Here is a 14,392-nt window from a genome sequence, read left to right on the forward strand (position 1 = left end):
TACAGTCATACCTCGGGTTATGTCCGCTTCAGGTTGCGCGTTTTCGGGTTACGCAATGTGCCGAACCTGGAAGTACCGGAATGGGGTCTCAGTGCGTGCACAGAAGTGCGACCCGTGCGTGCGCAAATGCAACGCTGCGGGTTGCGAACGTGCCTCCTGCATGGATCATGTTTGCAACCCAAGCGTCCACTGTATATGCAGCAATCCGTACAAGTATCCCAAGGCAACAAAGTCCAATTTCTTTACAGGCCTGCCTGTATTTTTCCTCATGGATCCTTTACTTGCATGGTTTTAATGTTAAAGTACTTTTTTTTAAAAAAAATGAAACTAGTTGTGTTTTATTAATGCTGAAGGCAGCTTTGAAGACTCCTTGAGAGAGAAAAACTGGTGGATAGGAGTCTAACAAATAATATATAAAGATTTCAGGAAAGCACATCTTTAAAGTTGCAAAGTGTGCGCCACTACGGGAACGGGCTCCCCATGCACACTCAGCAGACAAACTGCACTCTGAGGCTTAGTGCTTGCCTTGAAGTCAGCAAGGGGTGCTCAGAAAGCTAGCTTGATGTGTGTGCTTTGGAAGAGGAAAATTCCCTCCCCTGTTTGGTTAGTGCCCCTAGTTAAGAATTCACAAACTTTACCAGGGCATGCTGATGTGATGTGAAAGAAGTATGTGTCACAAGAAATAAAAAATTAAATAGGGTCCTGTGAAACCAAAGCACCCACCCACAGAGGAGGCTACCTTTCACATCTCTACACTAATCAAGGTTTGGACCAGTCAGGTGATATTCCCTAGACCAGGCACCCCCAAACTGCGGCCCTCCAGATGTTTTGGCCTACAACTCCCATGATCCATAGCTAACAGGACCAGTGGTCAGGGATGATGGGAATTGTAGTCCAAAATATCTGGAGGGCCAAAGTTTGGGGATGCCTGCCCTAGACAGTGTCTCTCACACACAGACATTGAGGATGAGCTCTTCTGTATGCAAGTATCTCTTCCTTTTATACACTGTAGCGAAGTGTTCTTCTGTTGAACAATGAATATTTGAAGCCACAGATCTGATGTTAGGAGCTAAATCTGATGCAAAAACTAACCTATTAAAATAAAGATGTTGCTTAGCTCTGGCTGTGCAGAGTTGTTCACACAACCTTTAACCCAGAACGTAGAAGCATGTGTGAGTTTTTCGTGACAAACTGACCCATGGGAGTTGCAGCATTTTCTGAGAACATGACCCCACAGTGCCCTGAGGAGCTGCAGGGAAAAAGAGCCCTTTGTGGAAAGACTGCTTGCCCCTACTCCTCCTGCCACAGTCCAGCCCTCTGCATATGGTAGGTGACTGCATCTGGTAGGAAGAATTATTCCGCCAGGGAGGGGGAGGGATGAAGTCATCTGTTCCATCAGCTTGTAAAACCGAACTAATTAACAGACAATCAGCATTGATTGAGACAGCTGCATGCTCTGGGGAGCAATTGGAAACACACACATACCAGCTTTGCAAAACCGTTGTTTTGCTGCTCTTAAGGTAAGGCACTGAATTTATGTCTTTGGGGTTGCTAGAGCTGGAGCAGGAACAGGAAATTATTCCTGTCCTGAAAGTTCACACACTAAATGAATGATAGAAGCAATGTAAACATGTGCTGGAATGGCCCCCAGAGTGCTAAGACATCAGTGTGGGTTGTCCTTTAATGATGGTAACGGAGTTGGTCCCATCTGAATAAATTGCTGGGGTTTGTCAATGGACATATCAATAATGTTTTAGGTATCAATTTCAGAATGTAAAAGTAACCCCTTGTTCTCAGATGAGGAATTCATTTTGAGAGACTTTTGACAAAAGCATCAAGTTGAATGAAATTGATTTGGGCCATTGGGCCATTTACTTCAGTGTTGCCTACTGTACTGTGCAGCAGTCTTTGGGCCAGAGAGAAAGGTCTTTCTCAGCTTTGCTAATTGAGATCATGGCTACTCAATATGCTAATATGATGTAATGCTCATTGGACTGATTCAAACTCTCTTGGCCATGCAGCTCACTAGGTGATTTTGAGTCAGTTTCTCTCTCAACCTAGTTTGTCTTATAATAATAGGGTTGTTTTGAGGAGAAAGTGATGAGTGGAATTGCATACACTGCCTTGAGCTCCTTGGGGGAAATCTGAGATATACATGTAATCAATAAATATGATTTAGGCATATAACCCATCAAGAGCCATTGAAATATTTTGACAAAAATAATGTTGAAGGGGAGGGACAGGCCCTGACATCTTCAGGTTGGACTGAGAAACACCCTTGTCTTGAAACACATCAAGATCCACTGTTTGTCAGTGCAGCCCAACATGGGAAAATCAACATGGTGACCACCAGATGCTTTTGGAATACCACTTCCACCCGTCTCTTCCAACATGACCAATGTTCAGGAATGATGGGAGCTGTAGTCCTAAACATCTGGAGGTCACCAGGTTGGTAAATGCTGCTACGTTTTTCTGCTTCTGGTGGAAGAGGGGGATTAAAATGCAACATGTAAAAGGATATTGCCTGATTCTTGTGTTTGTGCATAAGCGGGGCCTTAGCAAGTTTTCTCCCTGCCCCCATTTGCCATCAGGGCCAACCTTTCCGAAGTTAAAAATAAAAACTCTGTGTGGATGTGACAACCTCCAGGATGACAGACAGGGTGAGGTAGCTGGGGGGCGGGGTTTCCTGCCTTTTGTAATGGCAAATGAAATCTTTAAAAGCATGAAAGATTTAAGTCTAATTTTAGTATGATTCCAGTAGAAATAGATATGTCTCATTAATCATATTTATGTTTTTGCTTGGTATTAATGCTCCTGTTGCAAACATTAAATTAACCTTATGTAGTTGTTTGGTGCACTGTTTAAAAAGATGAAACTAATGAAATCTGTACTTGTAGAAGGCTTGGGAGCAGCTGCTTGGCAGCTGTACACTTTAGTAGTATCTCTCTGAAGCTCCTGCTTCTGGATCTTTTAAAATTTTCTTCCATTTTGTGGTGACAGAGGCATTAGATCTAGACAGAATGTGACCATCGTCCCAGATAAGTACCCCAAAAAAAGTATTGGCCAGGAAAGAAGTCTTCAGCTTAGTAGTAGTAGTGGTGGTAGGCAGTTCGCCAATATCCTGTATACATAAATACCCTGCTTTTTTATAATCATGAAACTCAACAGTTACCTGACAGTTACTGGTCTAGGTACTGTGTAGAGGTTGCGGCTTCAGGTGCCTTTAGAGTTTTAGACGAAGGGTAGGGAACCTGTGGCCCTCCAGATGTTGCTGGACTAAGCCCCCATAAGCCCTGACATCATCATCATCATCATCATTATTATTAATCCATCTGACTGGGTTGCCCCAGCCACTTTGGTCAGCTTCCAGCAAATTATAAAACACAATAAAACATAAAACATTGAAAACTTCCCTATATGGGGCTGTCTTATATTTTTAAGGGAGAAAAAAGTCTCAAGGGAGGAAGGTGAACCTCAAGTGAATTGAGGTTTGTTTATTCAGGTAGGCTTGGGCTGATCTTACAATGATCATAACGTTTGGGTAGGTTTGCTGGGAGAATATGATTCTTTGAATGCCTGGGTCCAAGCCAAAGTCAGGGTAATTGAGGAGCAAAAGTCTTACCTTCATCTCCTCAGAGTCTTGGCAGACAAACTCCTTTGGGGAGATACTTCTATGCAAGGCCCACTGCAGTGATTCTAAACCATGCAGAATTGTGCTTAAATGCCCTCTCTGGTGAACATTTCCCCAAACACCACAAGTGCAGGAAAATCTTAATGGCTATAGCTTAGTTTCAGCCGAGAAACTACGGCAGATCCTTTCTCCACTTTGATGTTAATGCTTGATAGACATGAATAATCAGATACTTTGATTTGCTGATCTGTCTGTCTCCACCTTTACCATCCTGAAAAGCCACTGTCTAAGGCAAGCTGCAGTGATCAAGGAGCCCAAGAAAGTAAAATCTCTCACTGCCTCCATTTCTTCCCCTTCTATTTGCCAGGAGGTGATGGCCACTGGTCCCATCACCTCCTGGCAAATAGAAGGGGAAGAAATGGAGGCAGTGAGAGATTTTACTTTCTTGGGCTCCTTGATCACTGCAGATGGTGACAGCAGTCACGAAATTAAAAGACGCCTGCTTCTTGGGAGAAAAGCAATGACAAACCTAGACAGCATCTTAAAAAGCAGAGACATCACCTTGCCGACAAAGGTCCGTATAGTTAAAGCTATGGTTTTCCCAGTAGTGATGTATGGAAGTGAGAGCTGGACCATAAAGAAGGCTGATCGCCGAAGAATTGATGCTTTTGAATTGTGGTGCTGGAGGAGACTCTTGAGAGTCCCATGGACTGCAAGAAGATCAAACCTATCCATTCTTAAGGAAATCAGCCCTGAGTGCTCCCTGGAAGGACAGATCGTGAAGCTGAGGCTCCAATACTTTGGCCACCTCATGAGAAGCGAAGAATCCTTAGAAAAGACCCTGATGTTGGGAAAGATTGAGGGCATTAGGAGAAGGGGACGTCAGAGGACAAGATGGTTGGACAGTGTTCTCGAAGCTACGAACATGAGTTTGACCAAACTGCGGGAGGCAGTGCAAGACAGGAGTGCCTGGCGTGCTCTGGTCCATGGGGTCACAAAGAGTCGGACACAACTAAACGACTAAACAACAACAACAACAACAACAAAGGCAAGCTGCTTGAACTTGCCTCATATAGATCACCTCTGACTGTTGCTCATGTTTCTGATTTCCTGTGTGAGTCTTGATGTTAGCAGTGGGTATTTTCAACAACTGGCTCAAGGTATCTTGGGCAGCTAACAGGAATCAGGGTTGTGCCTGTCCCACATCTAGACCCACTTGATAGAAATATGCTCTTCTCAAGTATTTCATAGGTCCCAAGTACGTAACATACTCTTTAGAAATTTACAGTTTGTCTTGTTTTATTTCAGTGTGTCTTGTTATCTCTTTCTAGCTTTTTGTTTAAAAATAAATATTGCCTTGCACATATACTAGTTTTCTTCCTGAATAGCCCTCCTTTTTTGGGGGGGGGGTATATTTTGAGCTCTTGCTTCTTTAACAGATTGCTAATATTCTTTTAAAGGCCTTCTGCTTAGCTGTTAGACACATTGGTTTCTGTTATGTGCATGTGTACACACACACACTCTTTTGGGTTCTTTACTCTGAAATGCATCCAAGGCTGGTTTGTCCAACTGTTAAGGATTTCCTTCTTTTTTATAGTGTTTCCCCATATGTTACAGAATTTCATCAAAGTCTGTTGACATGCTGCCTTACTTCCCCCTATATTCAGCACTGCGAACCAGGAAGCCAACCGCACTGAGCCTAATAGGGTTTACTCTCAAGTAACTGTATACAGAAATGGAGCCTTAGGCTGCCAAAATAAAATGAATTTAAAAGGTGGGCACATCTTCTTTTATGGTGAGAGGAATATTTTAAACTTGAATCTCTGTAATCCTGGGACGGAAAGTATGTTATATCCCGAGGCACCTTGTTACATAGATGGCAGGATTTTGATAGATTCCAGGGTCTCTCTTTTCTTTTTTTCGTTGCTCCAGCGCTCGTGTGGTGATTAAAAAAAAGCTAAATATTGAAAAAACTAGGAAATGGATTAAATAAACCATAAAAATCGTATTGGAATATTGGGAGGATTTGAATCATGTTGGGAGGATTTGAATGAGATTATAGAACACAAGGTAAACATCCACTGACCTTTGTTTGGCACCTGTGTGGTTCATAAATTGATACAGAAATCATCCTAATTACATGCAGCTAAAGTAGGATACTGTCACTTGGAGTATGTCTTACATGTGCCCCCTTGTTTCTGGATGAGGGGCCCATGTGTGCAAATTTCCCTTGAGTGGGTTAGAATCAGATCAAGGGAAGTAATAGCATCACCCTATTCTGTGTCCAGTTCGGGTGCCACAATTTAAGAAGGGTGTTGATAAGCTGGAACATGTGCAGAGGAGGGCGATCAAGATGCTCAAGGGTCTGTAAACCAAGACTTCTTAGGAGCGGTTGAAGGAGCTGGGTATGTTTAGCCTGGAAAAGAGGAGATGGAGAGGAGATAGGATAGCCTCCTTCAAACATCTCAAGGGCTGTCACATGGAAGAGAGAGCAAGCTTGTTTTCTCCTGCTCTTGAACCAGTGGATTTAAGTTAACAAGGAACGATATTTTAATAAATGTCAAGAAGAACTTTCTGACAGTAAAAGCTGTTCGACAGTTGAACAGACTCAGAAGGTGGCAGACCTTCATCAGAGGTTTTTAAGTAGATGTTAGATGGCCAACTGAGGGTAAGAACTGTTCAACAGTGAAATGGACTCTTTTGGGAGATTGTGGACTCCCCTTCATCGGAGGTTTTTAATCAGAGGTTGGATGGTCATCTGTCATGGATGGTTTAGTTGAGATTCCTGCATTGCAGTGGTTGGACTCATGACCCTTAGGGCTCCCTTCCAACTGATTCTGTGAATGTCTGGGAGCCATGTGGTTCCCATGTTGTAAACATTTATCTTGTGCACACCTAGCTGTGTCAGGAGGCAGTTAGGTGTAGGTTTTAACCACACAGCTAAGCCCAACATTATGACATCACTACTTCTCTTGTTTTCCAAGAGCAGGCATGGGCAACCTTGCCTCTCCAGATGTTTTCAAACTACAACTCCCATGATTCCTAGTTAACAGTGCCAGTGGTCAGGGATCATGGGAATTGTAGTTCCAAAACATCTGGAGAGCCAAGGTTGTCTATGCCTGTGCAAGAGGATTCAGAGGGGGCGAGAGGATTGTTAAAACCACAAGAATTCTGCTTGACTGAGTGAATTCTCTGTGTTTGATGGAGCCAGTGGCATTGATATTCTTTTCCCTGTAACCCTCCAAAACTTAAGAATGCCATTCATATGTCAGTTTCTCTTAGAACAACTATATCCATTGAATTGGAACCAGGCACAAGTGCTCCAAGTGTCCAGAAAATGTTATGTTGGTCTGTCTCTGCTATTTTAAACACCCCAAACCCCACCCCCAAATTGTGTTTTATTCCAAGTGATAGTGATTTTATTTGTTGAGTTATTACGTAACCAAAATCTGTGCAGTAGGCATGGGGGACCACCCAAGATTTGCAGAAGTACAGAAACCCTTTAGGAACAAGCCCAAAATGACTCCAAAATATATTATCAATCTGGTCACAGATTCCTAAATGATACTTGCGTCATTTTCATTTGAGAAAATTGCAGCAATGTGGATGATGTATGTGTAACTGAGAGACAAATTTCTAAGCAGCATTTAAGAGACTGGCAGTGGGATGTGGGGTCGGTCATATGTGCCTTCTCTGGAGCAACCCCTCCCCCCAAACTTGAATGTGGTTAATGAACACACCAGCACATCAGCTATGGCTACAGACAACCAGGTTCCTTGCGTAACCAGGTCTATTAATAAGGTTTTGAAGTTGCTTCAGGAGGCTGGGCATGCATAATGTTATTGCAGATGTATCCCACAGCTACTTAATGACGGCAGGGGATTGGGGTGCAGATTTGCTCCTGGAAAGGGAAGAAAGTACACAATCCCATAAAAATTATATCTGCTTCAGCCAGCAGGTGAAGAGGAGGAGGGATTGCCAAAGAGTGTCTGAACTTGTGGTTAAGGTCAGCTGTCAGAGACATGCTTTCTCCTTCTCAGGCATTCCCACTCTGACTGAAAAGGGGAAAGCTTTGAAGGCGCCACTCCGCCACACACAAACCACATTTTGTTGCGAGGGAAGGGGCTCTCTTGCGTTCTGACTCACTGGTGAGCTGTTTTTCTCACTTCTCATGAACATCAGATTTGGAATGAAAGGAAATCGATTAAAGGTAAAGACAAATCTAGAGGCAAATCCTCCCGCAAGGTACATAACACAACTTCTATTGACTTCATGGGAATGTGGTGCATATACTTGAATTTAGTGCTTCAATAAAATGGATAGAGATATGGGGGAAACATGATAGTGCGATGCAGCAATGGATCTCAGCACAGCTGGGGCATTTCTGCCAATACGTGTCCCCTGCTATTTAGAGTGTGCAAAAAGTAAAGGAATCTCTTGGGTAGAGGTGGAATATACGGTGAGGTGACTGGTGCATAGCAACATTGCAGAGTGGCACAGTTCCTGGACTTGTTTTTGTCGTGCATAAAATAAGCAAACATGGAACAAGGCAGTGGATGAATTAATCAGAGAATTTGATCAGATGCCATCGATTGATCTTACGGCCATACACTTTTAAATTAAGCAAGATGCAAAATCGTCTTTTCCTTGGCAAGCTGCTGTCTGGTTTTGTGATCTGGAGTTCATGGGCTGGTTTGGTGGTTGTGCCCATAGCTCACATACAGAGCACATGCAGTGTAAGCAGGTGGTCCTAGCACCTCTGCTTTTCAAGAATCTCAAATCTTTGCTAGTCCTACTTGCTGGGAGAGCCACCACAAAGCAGAATACAGTCATACCTCTTGTTGCGTTTGCTTCATGTTGCGGCTTTTCGGGTTGCGAAGGTGGCAAACCTGGAAGTGTATAGTTCTAGGTTTCACCACGCGGGCGCAGAAGCGCTCTGCATGCTTTGCGCATTCGGAGAAGCGTTCTGCGTGCTTGGCACATGCGCAAAAGTGCTCTATTGCGCTCCGCTCTTGCGTAGAAGCACTGCTCTAGTTGCGGACTTTTCGGGATGCTGGGCTAGATACAACCAACTTTGTATTCAGCATGTATTCATGGGATGGATGATGTATTCTAAAAAGAATGGTGCTGGGGCTGAAACTTCCTAGAAACTGGAGTCTATGGCTCAAAATCTTTCTCTGCCTTCCACCCCTCAGTTATGGATCCTCGGACATCACTTCCTTGTTAACAAGCTTTATTGGTGATATAAAAACCATAGCAGTTAAATTTTGAGATGTGATGTTTGGCCAGCTGTGGCTTTGAAAAGGACCATAAGATAGGCCTTCTCTACCCCATCGTACACCAGCCTGCTGCTCTCTTGATGTTTTGGAATACAACTCACATCAGCTTTAGGATATCAGGCTGGCAAAGGCTGGCCTTATGGAATTGCCCCTGTTGTGAGTTTGGTTGAATTACCGTAGTTCATAAGAAAGGGGAAGGAACCCTGTGTCTTCTTGATTAGCTGAAAGGGAAGAAATTGGCCAAAAGGGTCAAGTTCAGCAGAACAAGTTCCTATACAAATAAAATTCACATTTATTGTGTCTTGTCTCTAGAACCTGAAAACCCTGAAAGGTCAAAGAATGTATTAGTTGTGATATTCAGTAGTTATTCATAATGTTTAAAGTCATGCCAAAAAGGTAGATCTAATGCAATACTAGTGGAGGCATGCAACCTTAAATTGTCTTGCCTTACCCAGGGAAATAGAGGAATGTCATTTATGCAAGTTTGTATTGACCTGCGACTTCATGGAGAGGCTTGTAATAACTTTGCATGAGAGGTGGCAAGGAAAGAATGGTTCAGTTAAGGGATCTAAAACAATGAGGTCTATTTACTTTCACCACCTGAGTTTTCAAATTTTATCTTTTTTGGGGGGCAGGGGGCGAGAGAATATGGGCATGGTTAAAATTATGGTCCCTCTTTCTTTTTCATTGATAGAGGGAGCTTGATGCCACAGCGACAGTGTTGGCAAACCGCCAAGATGAAAGTGAACAATCAAGAAAGAAGCTTATTGAACAAAGCCGTGAGTTCAAGAAAAACACTCCAGAGGTAAGCTGTGATGTTAATTCTGCAAATCTCTGCTTCCCAGAATATTAACAGACCCACAATTTCCCCCCATTGAAACGAAGTTGTGTGTCTTGTACTTGCAGATTATTGGAACTCATATTTTAAGCTTGGGGTAATAGACAGCTCTTTGGGCATGTTAAAAGTAGCTTTTCTGTTATACCCATAATATTTAAATTATGTTAGGGACATGTTTGCTAGAGAGTTGTTGTAGCTAAAAACATATATCTATTAAAGCTTTGACTTTGTTTGAAAAGTATAATTTTCTACAGTAAGTGTGCTTTATTGACACCCCCCCCCCAGCAACATAATTTCAGTTGACATGCCTTTGGCTATTGGAAAAAGCTCTGATATATTTATACAGCATATAAAATTAACATGGCATTTTAAAAGTTGCACTTACTAAATAATAGGTTAAATAAACATGCTAAAACAGATCTCAATCAATTTAGGATGTCAGAAAAAAATCAAATAAAACTTGTCCAGAAAATTCACACCAATGAAATCACACAGACTTGGCAGGGGGCATTGCCCACTCCCCCCCCCCCGCCCCGCCATATTTACCTTGCTTTCTGCATCCATTTGACATTAACTATTTCATCATTGGCTGCTGTTAAGAATCCATTAAGGCAGCGCTAAATGCTCTGGGGATGTTTTCACTCCATGAATGTATGTAATGATTATGTGCTCTGTGGGTTAACAAACCATAGTGAATTCATCTCTTAGCTGCAGCATTTCATATAGCGAATTTTACTAAAGTGATTTTTACTAAGGTCCTTGACCAACTGAAAATGTGGAATATCTATGGCATGGTAAAAGTAGCTCCTCGTGTTAGCTTTATTGCATCAGGTAAGATTACAGTCTTTTCTGTATGGGCAGAAGGCACATTTGAAAAGTTCTTCCATGTAGTGGTGTTGAGATTGCAAAGATCAACAAGTATAGAATGGGAAGTGTTTTGCTATCATGGTTGAGTAAATGTGTTGTGCAAGCATTAGCATAGCCCACTGTTTTTCATTTCGGTACCTTTCTGAAAGTAGCTGAGCTACAGCTCAGTGGAAGAGCATGTATTTTGCATATTGAATGTCCTTGGTTCACTTTCCTGCATTTGTACTTCAACAAAATTTGCGTGGTGGGCTGGAGATATCCCTGTCTTGAATCCCTAGATAGCTGCTGCTAGTGAGGGTTGCTAAAACCGGACTAGACAGACCAGTGTCAGAATTCATGTGTTGCAAAATCTGTTTGCCTAGCAAAGGGCTTGATTTTCAAGATGTAAATTCTGAAATTCCTTGACTTCTAAAAATATTACTTCCTGGCTGCTGTTCTGAGTTGTGAGATGGACCACTTGATTTAACTGAGAGAATTGTAGAAGACAGCTTTGGTGATGAGGGGAAGAGTAAGGCACTTTTAGTACTGGGAGTGGGGCGAATACTAAAATAAAAGAATCTCTAACAGTGGCTAATTTGTGGCTTTCAAGATATTGTCAGACTACAGCTTCTATTGTCTCTGACCTTTGGCTGTACTGATTGTGAGTGATGAGAGTTAGAGACCAACGGCACTCAAAGGGCTACAGTCCCATCCCTCCCTGCCCTAACACAACAACAAAAACCAACCCAACTGTTTTGATACCATAATTCACAGCTAGTGAATTGGCAATGAACTCCCACAATGATGAGAGAGACAATGTCATCCAGACAATGCTGGATGCAATAAGGTAGAAGAATATATTTATATTTATCCGATACTTTTTGAGTGTTTGTGTTACACAGATCTGTTGTTTGGAACATGAACAAATATTGACTTGTGTAGCCAAAGCCATTATAAAAACACAATATGTAAAGTGATTGCATGTAATGTGCCCACATGAGAATAAACAAATAATAATAATAGTACACCTTTGTATATTGCAGCTTCTGTCTGTTGTTCCTTAAATGAGCCTGCTGCATGTTAGGATTCAGAAGGCCCAAAATAATAAAGTTGCACACATTTTGTGTTGTTGTTTTGGTGTGGAGTTGTTTGCAAATAATGTAATGGAGAACCTGTTTTGTTATTAATCTATATACCGTATTATACACACTTATTTTAAGAGCTAAACATTGAAGTGGGGCCAATTAAAGACTCAGAAGAGACTTGTCTCAGCTGCAGCATGCTTGATAATGTAGTTACTTCATGCAAAGACTGAGGACGCAACTCAGGCAGCAAGAACCGACAGGGCCATCTTGTGCTCTCTCAGGTGATTACAGGCATCAGTGGGTAGCAGCTCTCATTGACACAGCCAGGGAAGGTATCGGAAGAACTGCTTAGGCCAACAGAAGCATTCACAAGGCCTGACACTTTGCTCTTGTGGAAACAGATGGCATTGTGAACTTTGGGTGTTCCAAACTAAACATGAGTTCCTCGTCAAACTGAACTCATACATTCAGTGAACCACTGAGATGAATTATATTTCTAAGATTTTTATCCTGTTCCTTTATGGAACCAATTTCAACATAGTTAATGCATTTACAACGTAATTCTGTGCATGTTTTCTCAGAAGAAAGCCTACTGTGTTCAATGAAGTTTCCTCCTTTGTAAGAAACGTTACCACTGAGTTATGCCTCTTCCTCAAAGTAGATCATCTTAACTGCTGTAGATAATGTTTTTATGGAAGTGAACCATTTCCTAAAAAGAATTTCTCTTTGCCTTTTACCCCAGCACACGAGAGTCAAGCATATACTAGTAGGGCTTTAAAGCATGTATCTAAAGTGAAATAAAGGAAAGTAGTTACATTATTTTTTAAAAAATGGGCAGACTGTGTGTAGGTTCTAGGGATGCGGGGGGCGTTGTGGTCTAAACCACTGAGCCTAGGGCTTGCTGATCAGAAGGTCGGCGGTTCGAATCCCCACGATGGGGTGAGCTCCTGTTTTCGTGCGCTGCTCTGGTTTCGCCATAAGCAGCTTAGTCATGCTGGCCACATGACTCGGAAAAACTGTCTGTGGACAAACGGCGGCTCCCTCTGCCAGTAAAGGGAGATGAGCGCTGCAACCCCAGAGTTGTTCGCGACTGGACTTAACTGTCGGGTCCTTTAGCTTTTTATGTGTAGGTTCTACTCTTGTTTCCAACAGGCAGGATGGAGTCCTAGGCATTTGACCTTTTGTTTGTTTACTTAAATATTTATAGACCATACATTTCTTTAAAAAAAAACACTCCAGAAAAGCAGTATACAGCATACATTAACTTCAGTAGAACAAGTAAAAACTGGCTGGAGGAAACTGGGTTAATGAGAACTTGCATTCCTGTTTGCATATGCTTGAGGTTATAGTAGATGGAGACTGGTAGGAGCTTTGCTATACTGCTAGATTTGCACCAGGGGAAATCATTTCTTAGTTTTGGCACTACCGTGAAGGTTAGTATCAATTCCTTGAATTGTCCGGGGGGGGGGGGGCTAGTAAACTTAGTTGAAATAGGACCCAAACTGTATGGCCCAGTCAGCAGGCTCCATTCAGAAGCCTGGTGGGCCACATGTTGGAATTATAAATTAAATTACAGGGTGGTACACATGCACAAATGGGGGTAGGTTGCTGGTCTACCAGTCAGTAAAACTCCTCATTTCAAAATGTTTATTGATGTAAATGGTGTTGGCAACAAACATGGCCTTCAAGGCAGTCCATTGGGTTATTTTATAGAGCCTACAAAGCTGTAGCTAAGTCTCTTTAATATCCTGGTTTGCTCTGCTTTAATCGTGGCGGCACACAATGGGTGGGGAGAGAGGAAAGGCTTTTCAGACAAGGTCATGGCAGAGCTTTAATTTTTCAGCTGCCTTGTTGATTTCTATGCAGCAGACAGTGAGTGACAGTCAGTGTTGGAGTATCTGGGTGTACTCCTTAGGATTGTTTTCCCCTCACATTTTTCCATGCCTTGTCACAGGTTAGTAGTTTAAGCATCTCTCGGCTTATAGCTCTCCACATACTGCTGTCCAGGATGAGAAATTTCTCAGAATCGGTTGCAAGTAAACTGGTATTTAGAAGAACCCTAGAGCAGAGCCCCCACTCTGCTGAACTGTCAGTGGCAGTTACAGCTCTGAAGTGTCTGCAGTCTGGGCTTTTAGGATGTTCCAGAGATCAGAGAGACTCGATCAAGTACCGTATGTTCTTTCTGTAGCGCTTTTTAGCAAATTCTAATCTTTTCTTCTGGGCTGCATGCTTTCCAACTGCACAGAGATCAGGTGCCCTCAGAAACAGAATCTGCCACCTTCTGAGACTTTGCATGGGACTAGCTGCCTTAGCAGCAGGAATGCAACCTCTCTTGAGACTAACCCCCTGCTGCAGAAGTATTGCATATTTCTTACACCAGTGATTTGTTTCTGTGCTTTGGCTTATTTTTACTATTTTGGAGATGGACGCATTTGTAATATGTGAAGCGGGTGCAGGTATTGCTACCACTGAAGTTAGGAAAAAAGTTTTCTAAATCTTTAAATTCAAAGATTATTCAGCCAATCCTCCCCTCCCTCTGGGTCTTATTACATTATCTTGGAAAACATCTGGTGCCATATGTCTGTGTTCCGGCTAATGTAGCATAGTTTGGGAGCAACAGCCAGAGGCTTTACACAGAAGTTTGATACTGATTGCTACCAAAATGTATGTCTTGGTTGAAAAGACCCTGTGAAAGGAACTTCCAGTGACTTGG

At 42.5% G+C, this 14,392-nt stretch overlaps 1 protein-coding gene across 11 annotated transcripts in view; it reads left to right on the forward strand.

Moving 5' to 3' along the window:
* CUX1 (cut like homeobox 1) overlaps positions 1-14,392 on the forward strand; it is a 265,020-nt gene that overhangs the window by 52,941 nt on the left and 197,687 nt on the right. For all 11 annotated transcript variants that reach the window (XM_060268517.2, XM_035138885.3, XM_035138890.3 and 8 more), the window contains exon 2: positions 9,605-9,715. In XM_060268517.2, the coding sequence (XP_060124500.2) occupies positions 9,605-9,715 (111 nt within the window). The remainder of the gene's footprint in view (positions 1-9,604; positions 9,716-14,392) is intronic.

Source organism: Zootoca vivipara, chromosome 14 (assembly GCF_965207765.1).
Source record: "Zootoca vivipara chromosome 14, rZooViv2.hap1.1, whole genome shotgun sequence".
In the NCBI taxonomy this organism is placed as follows: domain Eukaryota; kingdom Metazoa; phylum Chordata; class Lepidosauria; order Squamata; family Lacertidae; genus Zootoca; species Zootoca vivipara.